Source organism: Macaca mulatta, chromosome 1 (genome assembly GCF_049350105.2).
Source record: "Macaca mulatta isolate MMU2019108-1 chromosome 1, T2T-MMU8v2.0, whole genome shotgun sequence".
Classification (NCBI taxonomy): Eukaryota; Metazoa; Chordata; class Mammalia; order Primates; family Cercopithecidae; genus Macaca; species Macaca mulatta.
The window spans coordinates 198,118,568-198,145,223 of NC_133406.1; the positions used below are offsets into that span (position 1 = coordinate 198,118,568).

The 26,656-nt window shown below is 41.5% G+C and overlaps 1 protein-coding gene across 16 annotated transcripts in view; it reads right to left on the reverse strand.

The window, feature by feature from the left end:
• Window positions 1-26,656, reverse strand: part of CCDC30 (coiled-coil domain containing 30) — a 192,114-nt gene that overhangs the window by 11,341 nt on the left and 154,117 nt on the right. For all 16 annotated transcript variants that reach the window (XM_077961360.1, XM_028835131.2, XM_077961314.1 and 13 more), the window contains 2 exons: window positions 5,663-5,804; window positions 270-406 (listed from right to left, as the gene is read on the reverse strand). In XM_077961360.1, coding sequence (XP_077817486.1) covers window positions 270-406; window positions 5,663-5,804 — 279 coding nt within the window. The remainder of the gene's footprint in view (window positions 1-269; window positions 407-5,662; window positions 5,805-26,656) is intronic.

The following is a 26,656-nucleotide window of genomic DNA, read 5'->3' on the forward strand; positions in this document are numbered from 1 at the left end:
CAGGCCAGAATGCACACAGCCAAGTCCTCAGTGAGGCAATGACATTATGAAACAGCCTATCTAAATAGCCAACCAGCCTCCTCCATTATATTTTTCTCTTTGATTTAACAATTTCTGCCACTTGTATGATCTGCTGAAAACAGCAGACAGCAGAGCGAGAGTTATAGGGTAGGCTGCAAACTCAAAGGACAGCCTCTAGAACCATCTCTTTGTTGAGGGAGAAACATCCTGTTGTGGAGTTCATTGGCTCCAGGCAGGATGGCACCTACCTGCTCTGGATGGAAGATATCGTCCATTTGTTGCTGTGGATCAACTGTTCTTGCTCTATGACTTGCTCCTGAAGTTTCCTTTTTTCTAGAAGCAGGGTATCATTTTGGGCAGTGATCTGGTCCTGTATTGCCTTCTCCTAGGGATTAGAAAGTCTCTTAATTACCACAGCAGGAGAATGATAAATTTAAGAGCATAAGCCTGTTTCTAAATCTAGCAGAAATTTTCCCTTATTTACTTTTTTTTCTCCTGTCCCCTAGTCTGTTTCTACCTGTTTGCTGACATTGTCATTCATTATAGCTAAATAGTTTTCCAGTTTTCGAGAGGTTATTTTATGTCATATATATATAAAATTTTTTTTTTTTTTTCTTTGAGATGGAGTCTCACTCTATCACCCAGGCTGGAGTGCAGTGGTGCTATCTTGGCAAGCTCCACCTTCCAGGTTCACGCCATTCTACTGCCTCAGCCTCCCAAGTAGCTGGGACTACAGGCGCCTGCCACCACGCCCGGCTAATTTTTTTGTATTTTTAGTAGAGACGGGGTTTCACCGTGTTAGCCAGGATGGTCTCTATCTCCTGACCTCGTGATCCTCCCGCCTTGACCTCCCAAAGTGCTGGGATTACAGGCGTGAGCTACCGCGCCCGGCCTATGTCATGTATTTTTTTTTTCTTCTTTTTCATGACCCTGAAAGTAGTGAGATCATGTTTTTTGTTTTGTTTTGTTTTGTTTTGACATGGAGTCTTCCTTTGTCACCTGGGCTGGAGTGCAGTGGCACAATCTCGGCTCACTACAACCTCTGCCTGCCAGGTTCAGCCTCAGTCTCCTGAGTAGCTGGAATTACAGGCATCCACCACCATACCCAGCTAATTTTCATATTTTTAGTAGAGACAGGGTTTCGCCATGTTGGTCAGGCTGATCTTGAACTTCTGACCATAAGTGATCTGCCTGCCTTGGCCTCCCAAAGGTTTGGGATTACAGGTGTGAGCCACTGTGTCTGACTGTGGTTTTTTTGTTTGTTTGTTTGTTTTTATAGACAAGGTCTAGCTCTGTCATCCAGACTGGAATGCAGTGGTACAATCATGGCTCATGGTAACCTCACACTCCTGGGCTCAAGCGATCATGTGCCTCAGTCTCCTGAGCAGCTAGGACTACAGGCATGAACCACCACAGCTGGCTAATTTTTAAATTTTTTGTAGAGTCAGATGCCGGGTGCCATGGCTCACACCTGTAATCCCAGCACTCTGGGAGGCTAAAGTGGGAGGATTGCTTGAGCCCAGGAGTTCGAGACCAGCCTGGTCAACATGGTGAGACCCCGTCTCCACATACACACACACGAAAGCCACATGTGGAGTTCAAGGCCGCAGTGAGCTAGGATTGCACCATTGCACTCTAGCCTGGGTGACAGAACGAGACTCTGTCTCAAAAAAATTTTTTTAACGTAAAAAATAAAATAGTAGAAACAGGGTCTTGCTCTGTCGCTCAGGCTGGTCTCAAACTCCTAGCCTCAAACTACCCTCCTGCTTCAGCCTCCCAGAGGACTGGGATTACAGGCATGAGACACTGTACTCAACCTACATGTTTCTTTTAAATAAGATACTAATGTAGGTCATTCAGAAAAGACTGGTCATCTATTGTTATTATTAATTTTAGAGAGTTTCACCCTTTCACCCGGGCTGGAGTGCAGTGGTGTAATCTTGGCTCACTGCAACCTCTGCCCCCTGGGTTCAAGCAATTCTCCTGCCTCAGCCTCCTGAGTAGCTGAGATTATAGGTGCCCACCACCATGCCCAGCTAATTTTTGTACTTTTAGTAAAAATAGGGTTTTGCCATGTTGGCCAGGCTGGTCTCGAACTCCTAACCTCAGGTGATCCACCCACCTCAGCCTCCCAAAGGGCTAGAATTACAGGCATGAGCCACCACGCCTGGCCAGCCATCTATTGTTAAAGACCTATAGGATGTAGATTAGATGATGTTCTGGAAAAACTATTCCAGATTTTAAAGTCCGTCTCAGAGACCCTGCAATATCTAATGGTAGTCTCACCTGCTATAATTTAAAGACATTGAGTTAATAATGTATTGGTAGGGATTGAGAATAGAAGCAATCATCTCACAGATAAATCCTAGACAGCTTTAACTGGATTAAAAAGTGTACTGCATGAGGAAGGTGACTGACAGCTTGTCCTTGGGAAATACTGTATTTTTTAAAACAAACAAAAATTCCAGACACATGCTGTGATAATAAGATAAAATGGGAAAGTGTAGTTTGAGTGGTCACAAAAGAAATCTCAACTGACTCATTATATAAAGAAAAAGCTGAAGGAATGAAGCCAAAACAAGTGGCATTACTTTTTGGAGACTTAGAAGGCAAATCTGGCATTTTTATGCTCAGTGCTCTGGTCCTTAGGCCCTAAAATACATAAAATAAGAATTCCTAGGTTTGTACCACTGTGGCATTAAAAGCTCTAACATCAGTCTTCTCTAGGCTAAATAGTTCTAATTTGGTTAACAATTTCTCTACTAAAAAAATACAAAAAAAAAAACTAGCCGGGCGAGGTGGCGGCCGCCTGTAGTCCCAGCTACTCGGGAGGCTGAGGCAGGAGAATGGCCTGAACCCGGGAGGCGGAGCTTGCAGTGAGCTGAGATCCGGCCACTGCACTCCAGCCTGGGAGACAGAGCGAGACTCCGTCTCAAAAAAAAAAAAAAAAAAACAATTTCTCATGTGAACAATGAGTCCACCAATTAACATGCTTCTAAGAGATTTTTTTTTTTTTTTTTGAGACGAAGTTTCACTCTTGTCACCTAGGCCGGAGTGCAGTGGCGCAATCTTGGCTCACTGCAACCTCCACCTCCCTGGTTCAAGCAATTCTCCTGCCTCAGCCTCCCAAGTAGTTGGGATTGCAGGCGTGAGCCACTGCACCTGGCCCTTTAAGAAATTATATACCAAAAAAAGGAAAATAACATCTACGAAAAATTTATATGTGCCAAGTGCCACTTTAGAAATTTTATGTTTTAATATTCACAGAAGACTGGTGTATGTAGGGAAGGGATTATTTCCCTCATTTTACAGACAAGAAGAGTGATACACAGAGACTTGTCCAAGCTTACAGGCAGGGCTATAATTTGAATGCAAGTCTATCTAAGGCCAAAGCCCACAGTACCCTTCAATGGCAGTGAGCAAAAGATCTAATTATTCTCTCAGCCTCTGCTTATTTGGGAGCTCCAGCATATTTTATGAAGACCCGTGGTTCTTTGGGTAGGTGCATTAGTTTCCCAGGGCTGCCATAACATTTTCTCATAGTTCTGAGTGGTAGAAATCTGAAATTACATTGTTGTCAGGGTTAATTACTCATGGGGGCTCCAAGAAAGATTGTGTTGCATGCCTTTCTCCTAGCTTCTTGTGGTTGCCAGCAACCCTTGCTATTTCTTGGCTTGTAGCTGTATCATTCCAGTCTCCGACTTCATCATCATGAGGCATTCTTCCCCTGTCTGTGTCTGTCTGTGTGTTTTCCCCTCTTCCTGTAAGGACAGCAATCATCTTAGATTTATGATTCACCCTAATCCAGGATAATCTCATCTTAACTAAGTATATCTGCAAAGACCCTATTTCTATATAAGGTCACATTCTGAGGTTCTAGGACATGAATTTGAGGGGACACTATTCAATCCAGTATAGTCAGGAAGAAAGCGAGCATGCCTGTTGAAAGGAGAAGACTATTTTTCCAGCCTAGAAGCAAAATGCAAAAGTATGAAAAAGAACTGATAATACAGAAATAGGCTGATGATATGTCTGATGGATCCATGAACTAGGGTTGCTACTTTTTTTTCCTTTCTTTCTCTTCTTTATTTATTTATTTATTTATTTATTTATTTATTTATTTGAGACGGAGTTTTGTTCTTGTCCCCCAGGCTGGAGTGCAATCACATGATCTCGGCTCACTGCAACCTCCGCCTCTTGGGTTCAAGAGATTCTCCTGCCTCAGCTTCCTGAGTAGCTGGAATTACAGGCTTGTACCACCATACCTGGCTAATTTTTTTGTATTTTCAGTAGAGATGGGGTTTCACCATGTTGGCCAGGCTGGTCTCGAACTCCTGACCTCAGGTGATCCGCTCACCTTGGCCTCCCAAAGTGCTAGGATTACAGGTGCAAGCCACCGTGCCCAGGGTCGTCGTCGTCTTCTTTTTTTTTTTTTTTTGCCCATGGGTACTACTAAAATGGATTGCTACTTTTTCTTATATACTTTCCATCGTCTTTTCCTAGTTCTAAGCTGGATCTCAGTCTCTAAAAGTTTGACAAAGTAACGGCAAAAAAGGAGGACTGCAAACATCCAACTTATTTTTCTTCTTTCACTATAGTTTAGAGTATCAAGAGGATTTTTTATTTTTGTTAGACACAGAGCCTCTCTATGTTGCCCAGGCTGGAGTGCAGTGGCTATTTATAAGCACAATTATAGCTCACTGTAACCTTGAACTCCTGGCCTCAAGCAATCCTCCCGCCTTGGCCTCCCAAAGTGTTGGAATTACAGGCATGGACCATTGCACCCAGCCAATTTTTTTAAAACTAAGAATGCAGTATTTGTGACCCACCTGTTATACTCCAAAAATGCTTTATTGTGTATAGGCTGGGAATTCTTGACCTAGAGTCCCAGGATAGTTGAAGGAATCACTGAAATTACATTAATGGTTATGGTATCCTTGGCACATAGTGGTGGTATAAAAATTTGTTGAATGTGGAAATTAATATTTTAGGAGTGATGACAGAGTTCTCAAAATTCTGAAAGGGCTAGTGATCCCAAGAAGGGAAAACCTTACTGGCCTAGTCAGTTACTCTCCATCTTGAAATTATGTAGTTTAATAATCCCACAACCATTCTGCATTTGATTCTATTCATTTGCCCCATTTCCTTCTTATTCATACACCACTAAGTCACAAGGGCAGTAAGACAAACATAAATAAACCATGGACATTTAGAAAAAAGCTTGAGGGCAAAGACTGATACAGGAGTAAGGATCACCTATTTTCACTGCCATTTAAAACTGACACTGAAGTCTGAGGCAAAATGAGGGCTCCACAAAGCAGAAATGAGTTACTGAGAGTGGTTTGGGAGTCTGTGCTCAGGGGTGTTCAAGAAAAGGCATTTCCATCTGAAGGCAAGACACTGATCATAAGTTGGCAGTACAGAGTATTTTCAGTATTCAGTTCCGTTTAGCAGCACTAGAAGTCTTATGTACTTTTGGTCAGGGCTTAAAGAATTACTCATTGAAAGATGGTGCAAAGAAAAGAAATGAAAACAAGGACTACGAAGGGGTCACAAATAATTTTTAAAACGAAAGGGCTTTCTCCAAATGGTTGACCATGGGAATCACCAGTGAGCTCTTCACCTTTTATTTTTTCCTCACCTTTTCTATTTTATGTTGCAGGATTCCAATTTCATCTTCAAATTCGTTAATTCTCTTATCTCGTAGTTCTACTTCATTCGTTAAACGATACTTGACTTTTTGAAGCTTGATTTTGTGTTGCTGATGTTTCTCATTATAGTTTCTGTAAAAGTAAATTTGAGTTTAGACACATCTGAACACAGTTAAAATTTCTTTTGCCTCCTCAACATGCACCTTTCTTGGGTTTCCTCTTCTTGCTTAAGTCAGGGGCCTGGCACTGGATGTAGATACTTACCCTGCCTCACATCTTCCTGCCCTCCATTTCAGGGAGTGGGCCAAGGATAACTCCCTACATAACACCAGCTTTAACTACTGCTGTGGACTGTGGACTCAAGTATTTGGCTTATCTTGGTCTTTTTTGTTTTTTCTTCTTTTTTTTTTAGACGGAGTCTTGCTCTGTTGCCCAGGCTGGAGTGCAGTGGCACAATCTCGGCTCACTGCAACCTCTGCCTCCCGGGTTCAAGTGATTCTCCTGCCTCAGCCTCCCGAGTAGCTGGAATTACAGGCATGCACCACCATGCCCAGCTAATTTTTTGTATTTTTAGTAGAGACGGGGTTTCTCCATGTTGGTCAGGCTGATCTCGAACTCCCAACCTCAGGTGATCTGCCCGCCTTGGCCTCCCAAAGTGCTGGGATTACAGGCGTGAGCCACTGCGCCTGGACTACCTTGGTCTTGTGCTGATGGTTGTGGTATAACTTCAGCATCTGAGTTTAATTTAGGAAACTCCTTGATTTCTGATCCCTGACATCTAAATTCTGACTCCTGTTCCACCAATTCAGTCATTAACTTAAACGTTCCTCGTTCTTGGCTGTATCTTGGACAGTGATCTACTAACTTCAATTTTATCTAATTTCCAGATAACTGGGCCTGTTCTCAGTCCTTGCATTGAGTCTGGACCTCTTCTTCTTTTTTTGACACAGGGTCTCACTCTGTCACCCAGGCTGGAGTGCAGTGGTATAATCATGGCTCACTACATCCTTGACCTCCTGAGCTCAAGCAATCCTCCCACCTCAGCATCCCAAGTAGTGCACACCACCACACTTGGCTAATTCTTTTTTATTTTTTGTAGAGATGGGTGTTTCACATGTTGCCCAGGCAGGTCTTAAACTCTGTCTCAAGCTATCCTCCTGCCTCAGCCTCCCAAAGTGTTGGGATTACAGGCATAAGCCACCCAGCAAGTCTGGACTTCTAAAAGCCAGTTCCATGTAGGTCACTGTTCAAGACTCTGATTCTTAGATACATCTGAGTTATGGCCAATAAGCACATGAAAAGATGCTTAACATTACTAGCTATTAAGGAAATGAAGATCAAAAGCACAATGAGATACCCCTTCACACACACTAGGATGGCTAGAAAAAAATGACAGATAATAACAAGTGCTGGCAAGGATGCAAATAAATTGGAACCCTTATACACTGCAGGCAGGAACATAAAATAGTATAGTGTCTTTGGAAAATAGCCTGGCAATTCCTCAAATGGTTAAACATAGAGTTGCCTTTTTTTTTTTTTTTTTTTTTTTTTGAGATGGAGTCTCGCTCTGTTGCCCAGGCTGGAGTGCAGTGGCGCAATCTCAGCTCACTGCAAGCTCTGCCTCCCGGGTTCATGCCATTCTCCTGCCTCAGCTTCTCTAGTAGCTGCGACTACAGGCGCCCACTACCACGCATGGCTAATTTTTTATATTTTTAGTAGAGAGGGGGTTTCACCGTGTTAGCCAGGATGGTCTCGATCTCCTGACCTTGTGATCTGCCTGCCTCGGCCTCCCAAAGTGCTGGGATTACAGGTGTGAGCCACCACACCTGGCCTAGAGTTGCCATTTGACCCAACAATTCTACCTAGGTATATATATTCAAGATAAATGAAAACATATGTCCACACAAAAACTTACACACACATGTTCATAGCAGCATTATCCATAACAGCCAAAAGGTGGAAACCACCCAGATTGCCATCAACTGATGAGTGGATAAACAAATAGAGTATATCTAGGCAGGCATGGTGGCTCACACCTGTAATCCCAGCACTTTGGGAGGCCAAGGCAAGTGGATCACTTGAGGTCAGGAGTTCAAGACCAGCCTGGCCAATGTGATGAAACCCCATCTCTACTAAAAATACAAAAATTAGCTAGGTGTGGTGGTGGGCACCTGTATTCAGGAGGCTGAGGCAGGAGAATCACTTGAACCCAGGAGGCGGAGGTTGCAGTGAGCCGAGATCACGCCACTGCACTCCAGCCTGGGCAACAGAGGGAAACTCCATCTCAAAAAACAAACAAACAAACAAAAAAACCAAATAGAGTATATCCATACAATGTCATAAAAAGAAAGGAAGTACTGATACATGCTACCATGAACCTGGAAAGTATTATTCTAAGTAAAACAAGCCAAGCACAACAGACCAAATATTGTATGATTCCATTTATATGAATTGTCAGTAATAGGCAAATTTAGAGAGAAAGGAAGTAGATGAGTGGTTGCCTAGTCTGGTGGTGGGGAGGGAATTGGGGATAGGGTGATAGCTAAAGAGCATGGGGTTTCTTTTAGGATAATAAAATGTTCTAATGTTGATTGTGGTAACAATCAAAACATGGACAAAAGCCATTGAACTATACACTTTAAATGAGTGAATTGTATAATATTTGAATTATATTGCAATAAAGCTGTTTAAAAAACCAAACAAACAAAAATCTAAGTTACCATTTCAAGCTACTATAACATCTAATCAGAGTAAACAACAAAGTAGATTAAAGCATCCATACTACCACTAGCCAAACCTCTTGGAGTATGACTGTGATACAAACAAAAAGAATGTTGTTCTTTAAAATTATGGAGAAGCTTCACTTTGAACCTACTAGATGTGATTACACCAAGTAACTCTAAACCAGCCTCTGTACTGTTCACATTTTAGGCCTGATAAATATTTGTTGTAGAGGCTATAATGTGCACTACAGAATGCTTAGTAGCATCACTGGCCCCCACCCACCAGATGCCAGTAGCACCTCCTACAGTGGTAACAACTAAAACGGTCTCCAGACATTGCCAAATGTCCCTTTGCCCTGGAAGGCTGTAAATTTTTTTTTTTTTTTTTTGAGACAGTCTTGCTGTGCAGCCTTGATCTCCCCAGCTCAAGTGATCTTCCCACCTCAGCCTCCTGAGTAGCTGGGACTACAGGTGTGCATCACTATTGATATGGTTTGGCTATCTCCTCACCGAAATCTTATCTTGTAGTTCCCATAATCCCCATGTATCATGAGCAGGAGGTGATACCTGGTGGGAGGTAATTGAATCATGGGGGCGGTTGCCTCCATACTGTTCTATTGATAGTGAGTGAGTTCTCATGAGATCTGATGGTTTTATAAGGGGTTTTCCCCCTTTTGCTCAGCACCTCTCCTTGCTGCCGCCATGTGAAGAAGGACATGTTTGCTTCCCCTTGTGCCATGATTGTAAATTTCCTGAGGCCTTCTCAGCAATGCTGAACTGTGAGTCAATTAAACGTCTTTCCATTATAAATTGCCCAGTCTTGGGTATGTCTTCATTAGCAGCATGAGAACTGCCTAACACAACTATGCTCAGTTAACTTTTAAAACAATTTTTAGTAGACACAAGGTCTCGCTATGTTGCCCAGGCTGCTCTGGAACTCCTAGCCTCAAATGATTCTCCCACCTCGGCTTCCCAAAGTGCTAAGATTACAGATATGAGACACGGAGTCTGGCCTGGGAGGCTGTGATATTGACAAAGATATATTTGGTCTCCCTCCCAGTTTTCTGGTGAAAACACACACACACACACACACACACACCAAAAAAACCTTCTTAAATTCTTGGAATCTTCTCTGGAGTAATAAGTGTCTTTTGTATGTTGATGAGATGACTGGTGTCTGGAGGCCCTTAGAGAGCTCCAGGATACTAAGGCAGGATTAGAGAGTTGGGGCTTCCAGGCCCAAACCCTTATCATTCAGGGAGGGGAGAGGATGAAGGTTGAGTTGAATCACCAGTGGCCAAGGATTTAATCAATCATGCTGAGAAAAGAAAAATAACTCAGAGCAGTCTGAGCTATGTGAAGTATGCAAAATTCATCAGGCCCAAAGACACGAGTATAGAACTTCAGTCATTACCTGCCCCCATTCAGTCTTTTTATAACTGAATTTGCTTGGGGGTGACTGTTTTAAAGTCATTTTGTTTCTGACTAGCTGCCTCACTTGTTATTTTCTGTTCTTGAAATTTGTGATACAAATAATAATGTATAGCTGGCCAGGCGTGTTGGCTTACACCTGTAATCCCAGCACTTTGGGAGGCAGAAGCGGGCAGATCACTTGAGGTCAGGAGTTCAAGACCAGCCTGGCCAACACGGCAAAACCACATCTCTACTAAAAATATAAAAATTAGCTGGGCGTGGTGACGCACATCTGTAATCCCAGCATCTCAGGAGATTGAAGCACCAGAATTGCTTGAACCTGGGAGGCAAAGGTTGCAGTGAGCTGAGATTGTGTACTGCATTCCAGCCTGAGCAACAAAGCAAGACTGTCTCTGAAAAAAACAGAACAATGTATTGCCAATCAATGTATAGCTCATGCTATTTATTTATTTACTTTTTTTTTTTTTTGAGATGGAGTTTTGCTCTTGTTGCTCAGGCAGAGTGCAATGGCGCGATCTTGGCTCACCGCAACCTCCACCTCCCAGGTTCAAGCAATTCTCCTGCCTTAGCCTCCCAAGTAGCTGGGATTACAGGTGTGCACCACCACACCTGGCTAATTTTGTATTGTTAGTAGAGACAGGGTTTCTCCATGTTGAGGCTGGTGGTGAACTCCTGACCTCAGGTGATCTGCCCTCCTCGGCCTCCGAAAGTGCTGGGATTACAGGCGTGAGCCACTGCGCCCAGCCTTATTTACTTATTTTAAGATAGAGTCTCACTCTATCGCCCAGGTTAGAGTACAGTGACATGATCTTGGCTCACTGCAACCTCCACCTCCCAGGTTCAAGCAATTCTCCTGCCTCAGCCTCCTGAATAGCTGGGATTATAAGCGTGTGCCACCACACCCAGCTCAACCACAGCAGGATAGGGCAGAGTAATGAGGCCCCCTTTCTAGGCCCTAGCTCTTGGACAGCATTTCTAGACATACCCTAAGCCATAAGGGAGCCTGCTCCCTTGAAGGGAAGGACCCAGTCTCGGCAAGATTCATCGTCTGCTAATTGACGAGCCCTTGGGCCCTGAATAACCAGCAGCAATACCCAGATACTATATCAAGGGCCTTGGGTGAGACTCTGAGACTTGCTGGATTCAGATGACAGCACATTCCCAGCTGTGGTGGCTACAGGGTGAAACTCCTGCTTGAGAAAAGTGGAGGGAAAATTAAAGGGGACTTAGTCTGACAGCATAGGTATCAGCTTTGCCACAGTAGGGTAGAGCACCAGGAAGGCTCTTGGGTCTATGACTCCAGGACTTGGCTCTTAAGCAGCATTTTTGTATATGCCCCGGGCCAGAAGGGAGCCCACGATCCTGAAGGGTGAGTACCAAGTCAGGCAGCATTCACCACAAGCTGACTTAAGAGACACTGGGCCTTAAGGGAACATTGGTGGTAGTCTGGCAGTACTCCCCATGGACCTGTGATTGTAGTGGCCATGAGGTGAGGCTCCTCTACCTTTGGAAATGGGAAGAAAGAGTGGAAAGGACTGCATTTTTGGGTTTGAGTACCAGCTCAGCCACAATACAACAGAACACCAGGTGGACTTCTCAGGTTTTTTATTCTAGTCCCTGGCTCCCAGATGGCACCACTGGACCTACCTGGGGCATGGGGGAACTTGCTGCCCTGAAAGGAAGGACACAGGTCTTGCTGGCTTTGCATCTGCTGATTGTGGAGCCCAGGGACTTGAGCGGTCATAGGTGGTAGCCAGGGAGTGGTTACAGCAGGACTTGGGAGAGACCCAGTGCTGTGCTGGCTTCAGGTATGACCCAACACAGTCCTAGTGGTGGCCATAAGCGTGCTTGTGTCATGCCACCCCCACTTCCAAGCGGCTCAGAACATAGAGAGTCCATTTGTCTGGGAGAAAGTAAGGGAAGAGAACAAGAGTCTCTGCCTAGTAATCCAGGGAATTCGTCCAGATCTTTTCCAAGACCATTAAGGCAGTACCTCTACCAATTTGCAAGAACTTACTGGGCTTGGGGAATCTCCTAAAGCAGGTAGAGCTTAGATGACAACACCCAAGTACTTTTGAATATCTGGAAGGTCTTCCCAAGAAGGATGGGTACAAATAAGCCCAGACTGCAAAGACTATAATAAGTATCTAACTCTTCAATGCCCAGACACAGATGAACATCTATAAGTATCAAGACCTTCCAGGAAAACATGACCTCACCAAATGAACTAAACAAGGCACCAGGGACCTATCCTGGAGAAACAGATACGTGACCTTTCAGACAGAAAATTCAAAATAGCTGTTTTGAAGAAACTGAAAGAAATTAAAGATAATACAGAGAATGAATTCAGAATTTTATCAGATAAATTTAACAGAGATTGAAATAATTAAAAAGAAGAGGAAATTCTGGAGCTGAAAAATGCAATAGGCATACTGCAGAATGCATTAGAGTCATTTAATAGCAGAATTGATCAAGCAGAATTAGTAAACTTGAAGACAGACTATTTGAAAATACACAGGGCCAGGTGTGGTGGCTCACACCTGTAATCCCAGTACTTTGGGAGGCCGAGGCAGGCAGATCACCTGAGGTCAGGAGTTCAAGACCAGCCTGGCCAATGTGGCAAAAACCCTGTCTCTACTAAAAATACAAAAATTAGCCAGGTGTGGTGGCATGCACCTATAATTCCAGCTACTCAGGAGGTTGAGGCAAGAGAATTGCTTGAACCTGGGAGGCAGAGGTTGCAGTGAGCTGAGTTCATGCCACTGCACTCCAACCTGGGCAACAGAGAGAGACTCCATCTGGAAAAAAAAAGAAAAGAAAAAGAAAAGAAAAGTAAATACAAAGGCAGAGGAGACAAAAGACAAAAGGAATAAAAAAGAATGAAGCACACCTACAGGATTTGGAAAATAGCCTCAAAAGGGCAAATCTAGCCAGGCACGGTGGCTCACGCCTGTAATCCCAACAGTTTCGGAGGCCAAGGTGGGCAGATCACCTGAGGTCAGGCATTCAGGACCAGCCTGGCCAAGATGGTGAAACCCCATCTCTACTAAAAATACAAAAATTAGCTGAGTGTGGTGGTACATGCCTGTAATCCCAGCTACTTGGGAGGCTGAGGCAGGAGAATCGCTTGAACCCAGGAGCTAGAGGTTGCAGTGAGCTGAGATTGCAGCACTGCACTTCAGCCTGGGCAACAGAGCCAGACTTCGTCTCACAAAAAAAAAAAAAAAAAAAAAAAAAAAAGTGGGGGGGCGTATCTAAGAGTTATTGGCCTTAAAGAGGGGATAGAAAAAGACATAGGGGCCTGTGCAGTGACTCACGCCCATAATCCCAGCACTTTGGGAGGCTGAGGCTGGTGGATCACAAGGTCAGGAGTTCAAGACCAGCCTGGCCAATATGGCAAAACCCCATCTTTACTAAAAATACAAAAATTAGCTGGGTGTGGTGGCACATGCCTATAGTCCCAGCTACTTGGGAGGCTGAGGCAGAAGAATCTCTTGAACCTGGGAGGCAGAGGTTGCAGTGAGCCAAGATCATGCCACTGCACTCCAGCCTGGGTGAGAGTGAGACTTCATCTCAAAAAAAAAAAAAAAAAAAAAAAAGGAAAAATAAAAAGAAATAGGAGTAGGAAGTTTATTCAAGGGGATAATAACAGAGAACTTCCCAAACCTAGAGAAAGATATCAATATCCAAGTACAAGAAGGTTATAGAACAACAAGAAGATTTAACCCAAAGATTACCTCAAGGCATTTAGTAATCAAACTCCCAAAGGTCAAAAATAAAGGATCCTAAAAGCAGCAAGAGAAAAGAAACAAATTACATACAATGGAACTCCAATATGTCGGGCAGCAGACTTTTCAGTGGAAGCCTTACAGGCCATGAGAGAGTGGCATGACATATTTAAAGTGCTGAAGGAAAAAACTTTTACCCTAGAATAGTATATCCAGTGAAAATATCCTTCAAGCATGAAGGGGCATGAAGGGGAAATAAATACTTTCCCAGACAAACAAAAGCTGAGGGATTTCATCAACACTGGCTCTGTCCTACAAGAAATGCTAAAGGGAGTGCTTCAGTCAGAAAGCAGAGCACGTTAATGACTAATAAGAAATCATCTGAAGGTATAAGACTCACTGGTAATAGTAAATAGAAAACCACAAAATATAACATTGTAACTGTGGTGTGTAAACTACTCTTAAGCAGAAAGACTAACCAATAAAGCAATAAAAAATAATGACTACAACAATTTTCAAGACATAGACAGTACAATAAGATATAAATAGAAACAACTAAAAGTTTAGAAGTGGAGGGATGAAGTTAAGGTATAGAGTATTAGTTTTCTTTTTCCTTCTTTGTTTATACAAACCATGTTAAGTTGTAATCACGTTAAAATAATGAGCTATAAGATAGTGTATTAGTTCGCTTTCAAGCTGCTGATGAATACATACCCAAAACTGGGAACCAAAAGAGGTTTAATTGGACTTATAGTTCCACACAGCTGGGGAGGCCTCAGAATCATGGCGGGAAGTGAAAAGTACTTCTTACGTGGCAGTGGCAAGAGAAAATGAGGAAGAAGCAAAAATGGCAACCTCTGATAAACCCATCAGATCTCATGAGACTTAGTCACTATCACGAGAATATTATGGGAAATACCGGCCCCCACGATTCAATTACCTCCCCCAGGTCCTTCCCACAACATGTGGGAATTTTGGGATAAAATTCAAGATGAGATTTGGGTGGGGACACAGCCAAACCATATCATTCCACCCTGGCCCCTCAAAATCTCATGTCCTGACATTTCAAAACCAATCATGCCTTGCCAAAACCAATCATGCCTTGCCAACAGTCCCTAAAAGTCTTCACTCATTTCAGCATTAATCCAAAAGTCCACAGTCCAAAGTGTCATAGGAAACAAGGCAAGTCCCTTCCGCCTATGAGCCTGTAAAATCAAAAGCAAGCTTATTACTCGCTAGATACAATGGGGGTACAGGTATTGGGTAAATACAGCATTCCAAATGGGAGAAATTGGCTAAAACGAAGGGGTTATAGGGCCCATGCAAGTCTGAAATCCAGTGAGGCAGTCAATTTTAAAGCTCCAAAATGATCTCCTGTGACTCCAGGTCTCACATCCAGGTCAAACTGATGCAAAAGTGGGTTTCCATGGTCTTGGGCAGTTCCATCCCTGTGACTTTGCAGGGCATAGCCTCCCTCCTGGCTGCTTTTATGGGCTGGCATTGAGTGTCTGCGGCTTTTCCAGGCATATGGTGCAAACTGCCAGTGGATCAACAATTCCGGGTTCTGGAGGATTGTGGCCCTCTTCTCACAGCCCCACTAGGCAGTACCCCAATAGGGACTCTGTGTGGGGGCTCCAACCCCCGTATTTCCCTTCCACACTACCCTAGCAGAGGTTCCTACCCCTGCAGCAAACTTTTGCCTAGGCATCCAGGCATTTCCATACATTTTCTGAAATCTAGGTGGAGGTTCCCAAACCTGAATTCTTGACTTCTGTGCACCCACAGGCTCAACACCACATGGAAGCTGTCAAGGCTTGAAGCTTCTGCCTTTTGAAGCTACAGCCTGAGTACTATGTTGGCCCCTTTCAGCCACAGCTGGAGTGGCTGGGACACAGGGTACCAAGTCCCTAGGCTGCACATAGTATGGGGACCCTGGGACCAGCCCATGAAACCACTTTTTCCTCCTGGGCCTCTGGGCCTGTGATGGAAGGGTCTGCTGTGAAGGTCTCTGACGTGGCCTGGAGACATTTTCCCCATGATCTTGGGGATTAACATTAGGCTTCTTGCTACTTATGCACATTTCTGCAGCCAGCTTAAATTTCTCCTCAAAAATGGGTTTTTCTTTTTTTTTTTTTGAGATGGAGTCTCGCTCTGTCGTCAGACTGGAGTGCAGTGGCGCAATCTAAGCTCACTGTAACCTCCATCTCCTGGGTTCCACCGATTCTCCTGCCTCAGCCTCCCAGGTTTTTCTTTTCTATTGCATCATTAGGCTGCAAATTTTCTGAATTTTTGTGCTCCGTTTTCCTTTAAAAATGAAATGCTTTTAACAGCACCCAAGTCACCTTTTGAATGCTTTGCTGCTTAGAAGTTTCTTCCACAAGATACCCTAAATCATCTCTCTCAAGTTCAAAGTTCCACAAATCTCTAGGGCAGGGGCAAAATGGTGCTGGTCTCTTTGCCAAAACATAACAAGAATCACTTTTGCTCCAGTTCCCAACAAGTTTCTCATCTCCATATGAGACCATCTCACCCTGGACCTTATTGTTCATATCACTATCAGCATTTTTTGTCAAAGCCATTCAACAAGTCTGTAGGAGGTTCCAAACTTTCCCACATTTTCCTGTCTTCTTCTGAGTCATCCAAATTGTTCCAACCTCTACCTGTTACCCACTTCCAAAGTAGCTTCCACATTTTTGGGTATCTTTTCAGCAATGCCCCACTCTACTGGTACCAATTTACTGTATTAGTTCGTTTTCACACTGCTGATAAAGACATACCCAAAACTGGGAACAAAAAGAGGTTTAGTTGGAATTACAGTTCCACATGGCTGGGGAGGCCTCAGAATAATGACGGGAGTGAAAGGGACTTCTTACATGGCAGTGGCAAGAGAAAATGGGGAAGAAGCAAAAGTGGCAACCCCTGATAAACACATCAGATCTCATGAGCCTTATTCACTATCACAAGAATAGCACGGTAAAGACTGGCCCCCATGATTCAATTACCTCCCCTTGGGTCTCTCACACAAAATGTGGGAATTCTGGGGGATAAAGTTCAAGTTGACATTTGGCTGCGGACACAGCGAAATCATATCAGATAGTATTTACAAGCCTCATAGTAACCTCAAACCAAAAAAAATACAACATGTATACAAAAAATAAAAAGTAAGAAATAAATCATATCACAGAGAAAATCACCTTCACTAAAAGAAAGACAGGAAGGAAAGGAAGAAGGAAGAGAAGGCTACAGAAAACCAGAAAACAAATAAGAAAACACCAGGAGTATTAATTCCTTACTTATCAATCATAACATTGAATGTAAATAGACTAAACCTTCCAATCAAAAGACATACACTGGCTGAATAGATTAAAAAACAAGACCCAATGATCCATTTTCTACAAGAAGGACATTTTATCTATAAAGATACAAATAGACTGGAAACAAAGGGATGGAAAAAGATATTCCATGCCAATGGAAACCAAAAAGGAGCAGAAGTAGCTATACTTATATCAGACAAAATAGATTTCAAAACAAAAACTGTAAGAAGAGACAAAAAGGTCATTATATAATAATAAAGGGGTCAATTTAGCAAGAGGATATAACAATTGTAAATACATATATACACCCAACACTGGAGCATCCAGATATATAAAGTGAGTATTATTAGAGCTAATGAGAGAGACAGATCCCAATACAATAATAGGGGGAGACTTCAACACCTCACTTTCAGCATTGGACAGATTTTCCAGACAGAAAGTCAACAAAGAAATATTGGATATAATCTGCATTATAGACCAAATAGACCTAATAGATATTTACAGAACATGTCATCCAATGGCTGTAGAATACACCTTCTTCTCCTCAGTATATGTATCATTCTCAAAGATAAACCATCAGGTCACAAAACAAGTATTAAAACATTTAAAAAACTGAAATAATATCAAGCATCTTTTCTGACCACAATAGAATAAAACTAGAAATAAATAATAAGAGGAATTTTGGAAACTATACAAATACATGGAAATTAAACAATATGCTCCTGAATGACCAGTGGGTCAATGAAAAAACTAAGAAGGAAATTGAAAAATTTCTTGAATCGAATGATAATGGAAACACAACATACCAAAACCTATAGGATACAGCAAAAGCAGTAAGTTTATAGCTGTAAGTGCCTACCTAAAAAAAAAAAAAACTGCGAATAAGCAATTTAATGATGCACCTTAAAGAACTAGAGAAACAAGAGCAAATGAAATCCCAAATTAGTAGAAGAAAAGAAATCATAAAGATCAGAGCAGAAATAAATGTAATTGAAATGAAGAAAACAATACAAAAGATCAATGAAACAAAAAGTTTTTTTTTTTTTTTTTTTTTTTTAAGTTAAACAAAACCAACAAACCTTTAGCAGGCTAAGAAAAAGAGAAGATCCAAATAAATAAAATCCGGGACAAAAAATGAGATATTACAGCTAATACCACAGAAATTCAAAGGATCATTAGTGGCTATTATGAGCAACTAAATTCAGTAAATTGGAAAACCTAGAAGAAATGAACAAACTCCTAAACACATACAACATAACAAAGATTGAACCATGAAGAAATCTAAAACCTGAACAGACCAATAACAAATAATGAGATAAAAGCCATAAAAAAAAGTCCCCCAGTAAAGAAAGGCCAGAACCCAATGGTTTCACTGCTGATTCTACCAAACATTTAAAGAAATAATACCAATCCTACTCAAACTATTTTGAAAAATAGAGGAGAAAGAAATATTTCCAAACTCATTCTACAAGGCCAGTATTATCCTAATACCAAAACCAGACAAAGACACATACAAAAAAGAAAACTGCCGGCCAGTATCACTGATGAATATTGATACAAAAATCCTTAACAAAATAGTAGCAAACCAGCTGTGTGTGGTGGGCTCATCTGTAATCCCAACACTTTGGAAGGCTGAGGCAGGAAGATAGCTTGACCTCAGGAGTTTGAGACCAGCTTCAATAACATAGCAAGACTCCACCTCTACAAAAAGTTGGGCATCATGGTATATGCCTGTGGTCTCAGCTACTCAGGAGGCTGAGGTGGGAGGATCGCTTGGGCCTGGGAGGTGGAGTTTGCAGTGAGCCAAGATCACACCATTGCACTCCAGTCTGGGTGACAGGGTGAGACCCTGTCTCAAAACAAACAAATGAAAAACCTAGCAAACGGAATTCAACAATACATTAAAAAGATCACCATGTGGGAGTTATCCCTGGGAAGCAAGGATGGTTCAACATACACAAATCAGTCAACATGATACATTGTATCAACAGAAGGACAAATGATGTGATACATCATATCAACAGGACAAAAACCATATGATGATTTCAATTGATGCTGGAAAAGCATTTGATAAAATTCAACATCCCTTCATGATAAAAACTCTCAAGAAACTGGGGACAGAAGAAACATACCTCAGAATAATAAAAGCCAAATATGACAGATCTACAGCTTGTATCATACTGAATTTGGGAAAAATTAAAGACTTTCCTCGAAGATCTGGAACTCGACAACGACGTGCACTTTCACCATCGTTATTCAACATAGTACTGAAAGTCCTAGCTCAAGCAATCAGACAAAGAAGAAAGGACATCCAAATTGCGAAAGAAGAAGTCAAATTATTCTTGTTTGCAGATGATATAATTTTATATTTGGAAAAACCTAAAGACTCCACTAAAGAAGTACTAGAACTCATAAATAAATTCAGTAAAGTTGCAGAATACAAAATCAACATACAAAAATCAGTAGCATTTTTATATGCCAACAGGGAACATTCTGAAAAAGAAATTAAAAAGCGGTTCCATTTACAATAGCCAGACATAAAATTAAATACCTACGAATTAGCTTAACCAACAAAGTGAAAGATCTCTATACTGAAAACTATAAAACACTAATGAAAGAAATTGAAGGACACCAAAGAGTAGAAAGATATTCCATATTCTTGGATTGGAAGAATCGATATTGTTAAAATGTCCGTATTACCAAAAGCAATCTACAGATTCAATGCAATCCCTACCAAAATACCGACGACATTCTTCACAGAAACAGAAAAAATTATCCTAAAATTTATATGAAACCACAAAGGACCCAGAATAGCCAAAGATATCCTAAGCATAAAGAACAAAACTGGAGAAATTATGTTACATGGCTTCAAATTATACACAGAGCTATGATAACCAAAATGGTACAGTACTGGCATAAAAATAGACACATAGACCAATGGAACAAAATAGAGAACCCAGAAACAAATCCACACACATACAGTGAACTCATTTTTGACAAAAGTGCCAAGAACATCCACCAGGGAAAAGATAGCCTCTTCAATAAATGGTGCTGGGAAAACTGGATATCCATATGCAGAAGAATAAAACTAGACCCCTGTCTCTCACTACATACAAAAATCAAATCAAAATGGATTAAGGACTTAAATCTAAGACCTCAAAGTATGCGAGTACTATAAGAAAACACTGGGGAAATTCTGCAGGATATTGGTCTGTGCGAAAATTTCTTGAGTAACACCCCACAAGTGCAGGCAGCCAAAGCAAAAATGGACAAATGGAATCACATCAAGTTAAAAAAAGCTTCTGCACCGCAAAGGAAACAATCAACAAAGTGAAGTGACAACCCATAGAATGGGAAAAATATTTGCAAAATACCCATCTGATGAGGGATTAATAACCAGAATATATAAGGAACTCAGACAACTCTGTAGGAAAAAAATCCAATAATCTGATTCTAAAATGGTCAAAATATTTGAATAGACATTTCTGAAAAGAAAACATACAAATGGCAAACAGGCATATGAAAAGGTGCTCAACATCATTGTTTATCAGAGAAATGCAAATCAAAACTACAATGAGAGGTCATCTCACCCCAGTTAAAATGGCTTTTATCCAAAAGACAGGCAATGACAAATGCTGACAAGGATGTGGAGTAAAGGGAACCCTCGTACACCGTTAATGGGAATGTAAATTAGTACAACCACTACGGAGAACATCTTGGAGGTCCCTCAAAGAACTAAAAATTGAGGCTGGGTGTTGTGGCTCATGCCTGTAATCCTAGCACTTTGGTAGGCCAAGGCAGGCGGATCACTTCAGGAATTCAAGACCAGCCTGGCCAGCATGGCGAAACCCCATCTCTACTAAAAATACAAAGAAAAAAAAAAAAGCCAGGTGTGGTGGTGCCTAAGTAAGCTTGTAATCCCAGCTACTCAGGAAGCTGAAGCGGAAGAATTGCTTGAGCCTGGGAAGCAGAGGTTGCAGTGAACCAAGATGGTGCAAGACTGTTCCAAAAACAAAAAACAATAAAACCTAAAAATTGAGCTATCATACATTTGAGCAATCCCGCTGAGGACTATATACCCAAAAGAAAGGAAATCAGTATTTCGAAGAGATATCTGCACTCCCATGTTTGTTGCAGCACTGTTCACAATAGCCAACATTTGGAAGCAACCTAAATGTCCACCAACAGATAAATAAAGAAAATATGGTACTTATACACAATGGAATACTATTCAGCCATAAAAAAGAATGATATCCTGTAATTTGCAACAACATGGATGGAACTGGAGGTCATTATGCTAAGTGAAATAAGCCATGCACAGAAAGACAAACATCACACGTTCTCATTTATTTGTGGGATCTAAAAATCAAACCAATTCCACTCATGGAGATAGAGAGTACAAGGATGGTTACCAGAGGCTGGGAAGAGTAGTGGGGGAATGTGGGGGAGGTGGGGATGGTTAATGGGTATAACTATAAAAAAATAGTTCTTTAACTATAAAAAATAAAGAATGAATAAGACTATAGTCAATAATAATTGTATTTCTCTGATGGCCAGTGATGATGAGCATTTTTTCATGTGTCTGTTGGCTGTATGAATGTCTTCTTTTGAGAAATGTCTGTTCATATCCTTTGCCCACTTTTTGATGGGGTTGTTTGTTTTTTTCTTGTAAATTTGTTTGAGTTCTTTGTAGGTTCTGGATATTAGCCCTTTGTCAGATGAGTAGATTGCAAAAATTTTCTCCCATTCTGTAGGTTGCCTGTTCACTCTGATGGTAGTTTCTTTTGCTGTGCAGAAGCTCTTTAGTTTAATGAGATCCCATTTGTCAATTTTGGCTTTTGCTGCCGTTGCTTTTGGTGTTTTAGACATGAAGTCTTTGCCCATGCCTATGTCCTGAATGGTACTACCTAGGTTTTCCTCTAGGATTTTTATGGTATTAGGTCTAACATTTAACTCTCTAATCCATCTTGAATTAATTTTCGTATAAGGAGTAAGGAAAGGATCCAGTTTCAGCTTTCTACTTATGGCTAGCCAATTTTCCCAGCACCATTTATTAAATAGGGAATCCTTTCCCCATTTCTTGTTTCTCTCAGGTTTGTCAAAGATCAAATGGCTGTAGATGTGTGGTATTATTTCTGAGGACTCTGTTCTGTTCCATTGGTCTATATCTCTGTTTTGGTACCAGTACCATGCTGTTTTGGTTACTGTAGCCTTGTAGTATAGTTTGAAGTCAGGTAGCGTGATGCCTCCAGCTTTGTTCTTTTGACTTAGGATTGTCTTGGAGATGCGGGCTCTTTTTTGGTTCCATATGAACTTTAAAGCAGTTTTTTCCAATTCTGTGAAGAAACTCATTGGTAGCTTGATGGGGATGGCATTGAATCTATAAATTACCTTGGGCAGTATGGCCATTTTCACGATATTGATTCTTCCTATCCATGAGCATGGTATGTTCTTCCATTTGTTTGTGTCCTCTTTGATTTCACTGAGCAGTGGTTTGTAGTTCTCCTTGAAGAGGTCCTTTACATCCCTTGTAAGTTGGATTCCTAGGTATTTGATTCTCTTTGAAGCAATTGTGAATGGAAGTTCATTCCTGATTTGGCTCTCTGTTTGTCTGTTACTGGTGTATAAGAATGCTTGGCCATCAGAGAAATGCAAATCAAAACCACAATGAGATACCATCTCACACCAGTTAGAATGGCAATCATTAAAAAGTCAGGAAACAACAGGTGCTGGAGAGGATGTGGAGAAATAGGAACACTTTTACACTGTTGGTGGGATTGTAAACTAGTTCAACCATTATGGAAAACAGTATGGCGATTCCTCAAGGATCTAGAACTAGATGTACCATATGACCCAGCCATCCCATTACTGGGTATATACCCAAAGGATTATAAATTATGCTGCTATAAAGACACATGCACACGTATGTTTATTGCAGCACTATTCACAATAGCAAAGACTTGGAATCAACCCAAATGTCCATCAGTGACAGATTGGATTAAGAAAATGTGGCACATATACACCATGGAATACTATGCAGCCATCAAAAAGGATGAGTTTGAGTCCTTTGTAGGGACTTGGATGCAGCTGGAATCCATCATTCTTAGCAAACTATCACAAGAACAGAAAACCAAACACCGCATGTTCTCACTCATAGGTGGGAACTGAACAATGAGATCACTCGGACTCAGGAAGGGGAACATCACACACCGGGGCCTATCATGGGGAGGGGGTAGGGGGGAGGGATTGCATTGGGAGTTATACCTGATGTAAATGACGAGTTGATGGGTGCAGCACAGCAACATGGCACAAGTATACATATGTAACAAACCTGCACGTTATGCACATGTACCCTACAACTTAAAGTATAATAATAATAAATAAATTTAAAAAAAAATTGTACTTTTTTTAAAATTGTACATTTAAAAATAACTAAAGAAACAGACCAGTTGCAGCAGCTCACGCCTGTAATCCCAGCACTTTAGGAGGGTGAGGCAGGAGAATCGCTTGAGCACACAGGTTTGAGACCAGCCTGGGCAACATAGTAAGACCTTGACTCTACAAAAATAAACAAAATTAGACTGGGCGCGGTGGCTCAAGCCTGTAATCCCAGAACTTTGGGAGGCCAGGGCGGGCAGATCACAAGGTCAGGAGATAGAGACCATCCTGGCTCACACAGTGAAATCCTGTCTCTATTAAAAATACAAAAAATTAGCCGGGCGTGGTGGCAGGTGCCTGTAGTCCCAGCTACTCCAGAGGCTGAGGCAGAAGAATGGCATGAACCCGGGAGGTGGAGCTTGAAGTGAGCACAGATCACACCACTGCACTCCAGCCTGGGCAACACAGTGAGACTCCATCTCAAAAAATAAAGTAAAATAAAATAAAATAAAAATAAAATAAAATAAAATAAAATAAACACAATTAGCCAGGTGTGGTGGCACAAGCCTGTAGTCCCAGCTACTGTGGAGGCTGAAGTGGAAGGATCACTTGAGCCTGGGAGGTCAAGGCTGCAGTGAGCTGAGATTGTGCCACTGCACTCCCAGCCTGGGCAACAAAGCAAGACCCTGAAAAAAAAAAAAAGAAAAGAAAGAAAGAAAGAAAAAAGAAAAGAAAAAGAAAGAAAAACCGAAAGAATATAATCATATTCTTTGTAACGCAAATGCTTGAGGGGATGAGTACCCATTCTCCATGATGTGATTATTACTCATTGCATGCCTGTATCAAAACATCTCAAGTACTACATAAATATCCATACCTACTATGTACCTATACAAATTAAAAATACAATTTTTGTTTAAAAATCCACTTGTAACTTCTGCTAATCAGATTGTATATTCAGGGCAACTTGAATCTATGCTCCTAGGTTGCAATCCCTAAGCCTGGATCAAATAAACTCTCTACTTATATTAATTTTGCCTCAGCTTCTTCCCTTTAGGTTGACAATGACCACCTCATGAAGCTTTCAAAAAAGCCTGAAAGGACTGGGTTTGGGGGACTTCCAAATAGCTGAACACAGGTTCCTGGAGGGTGGTGCACCCAGAGAGGGCATAGAAGCTCCAAGCACCTTCATGGGAAGGGACGTTCTGTTCATCTCTTCCACCTGGCCGTTCATCTGTATCATTTGTAATATCCTTTGTAATAGATGGATAACATAAGTAAGTCTTTCCTTGAGATCTGTGAGCTGTGTGCCTTTTTCCTTAGCTGATTTTAATCTATATCCTTTCACTGTAATAAACCATAACCATAGCTGTTTTTCTGAGTTTTGCACTTCATTCTAGGGAGTCATCAAACCTGAGGGGAGTCTTGGAGATTCCTGACAGACAAGTTACTTTTTTTTTTTTTGCCCCTCATATTGTCCCACATCCTTTGAATAACTGTGCTCTGCCTGATTTATTTGAGATCTTGAGCCACAGAGGTCTGTAGGTATTTCCCCACACTCTTGTTTGAACTTCCCTGCAGGCAGCTCTTCCTCAAATATTGTAGTTCAAGGTTACTGGTGTTTTCTAGTTTTATAAAAACTTTTTTATTTCATTTTATTTTAGGTTTGGGGGTACATGTGAAGGTTGATTACACAGGTAAAAACGTGTCGCAGAGGTTTATTGCACATACTATTTCATCACCCAGGTATTGAGCCCAGTACCCAATAGTTCTTTTCTACTCCTCTCTCTCTTCCCCTACTCCTCAAGCAGACCTCAGTATCTCTTGTTTCCCTCTTTGTGTTCATAGGTTTTTATCATTTAGCTCCCGAAAAGTTATTTAAAAGAAGTTATTCTAAAGAGAAGAATCTGACCCCAGAGCCTATGATCTTTCCATCATACCCTACTGCTATAATACTAACAAAGGTAGGCAAACAGATATCCCTGATTTCTCCTGATGAGATACACTTCGTTTTGTACAACCAGATGGGATTGGAAGAACAATGCTAATTTTATTTAAACTGGTATGGAAGAACTACTCCAAGGGAATCCTATATCCTTATAAGTTGAAGGAAACTAAAATATTTCACTCCAAAGTATATTTCCTTGACATATTTCAAGATACCTATTCAGAATGACTGGAAATACAAGAAGAGTTGAAAAGTTGTCTTTTGTGGGAGCAGGCGGATGGGGGGGGGCGGGGATTTGCATCTATAGAGAATATGTTCAGACAGGCTTTCTCTAAGGGCCTTCCTTCCCTTGTCAGATCTAGGAAAGATTAACTGAGAGCCTGAAACCTTTAAAGGTGTGAAAGCAATATTGACCATCTATTCTCTCTGAGGGTTGCTATAATACCTGGGAGGTTTCATCTATATAACAAGACCACCTTTGCTAGGCAGGCCTTCTCTTCTCCCCTTCCCATAACTGTTTTGCCATGATCTAAGCCTCCATTCTTTCTGTAATCTCAAGATGGTGTATAAGCTTCTATACCTCATTGGAGACTGGGGTAATCTTTCTGTGGTTCTCCCCCATGCACATTAATAGATTTGCATACTGTTTCTCCTATTTATCTGCCTTTTGTTGGTTGATTTTTCAGTGAACTTTCAGAGGGTAAAGGAGAAGTTTTCCCTTGGACCCTGCAAAGTTATGTCTTACTCTTAAATGTCGTTTTGCAAGACTCCTCCATTTTCCAAAATAGTCCTCCTCTTTCTCCTATTTGCTAAGTGTACATAAAAGAATCATTTTGCATGTTTTTCCCGAAAGAGATTAATTTAGTCAGATACCAAACTGAGCAGTTTGGCTTCCTGTAGGCCAGAGGCATGTATACAAAGCTAGATATAGCTTGCTTGTCAGTGTATGCGGGAGTGACTGACTGCTGGGGTTGTACCCAATCCAATTTCTCCTTCTTCTACATTATATACCCCAATTATTTTTTGCTGGGCACTGGTTTACTCAGCATAGGAACTACATTTTCTGGCTTTCCTTTCATTTATATGAGGCCATGTAAGTGAGTTCTGGCCAACAGAATATTACTCAGCATAGGATGAGTTATTGCAGTTAGATGAGTCCATGTAAGTAAATTCTGGCCAACAGAATGTGAATGGAAGTAGTGTGCCTTAAAGGAAAATGGAATGCCCTTGCCTTCCTCTCTTTCTTTCTTACTGGCTGAAATGTGGGTATGGTAGTGAATTACTTTGAACTATGTGGATAAGGGCAACATGTTACAGATGTTGAAGCAATAACAAGATAGAGGGAGCCTAGGCTTTTGACCCATTGAGCCACCATCAGCACCTGCTACATAATATGAGGCACATACTTTTGCAGACTGTGTTCATAATTACCACAGCTGTGACTTAGATTCTTTACAAG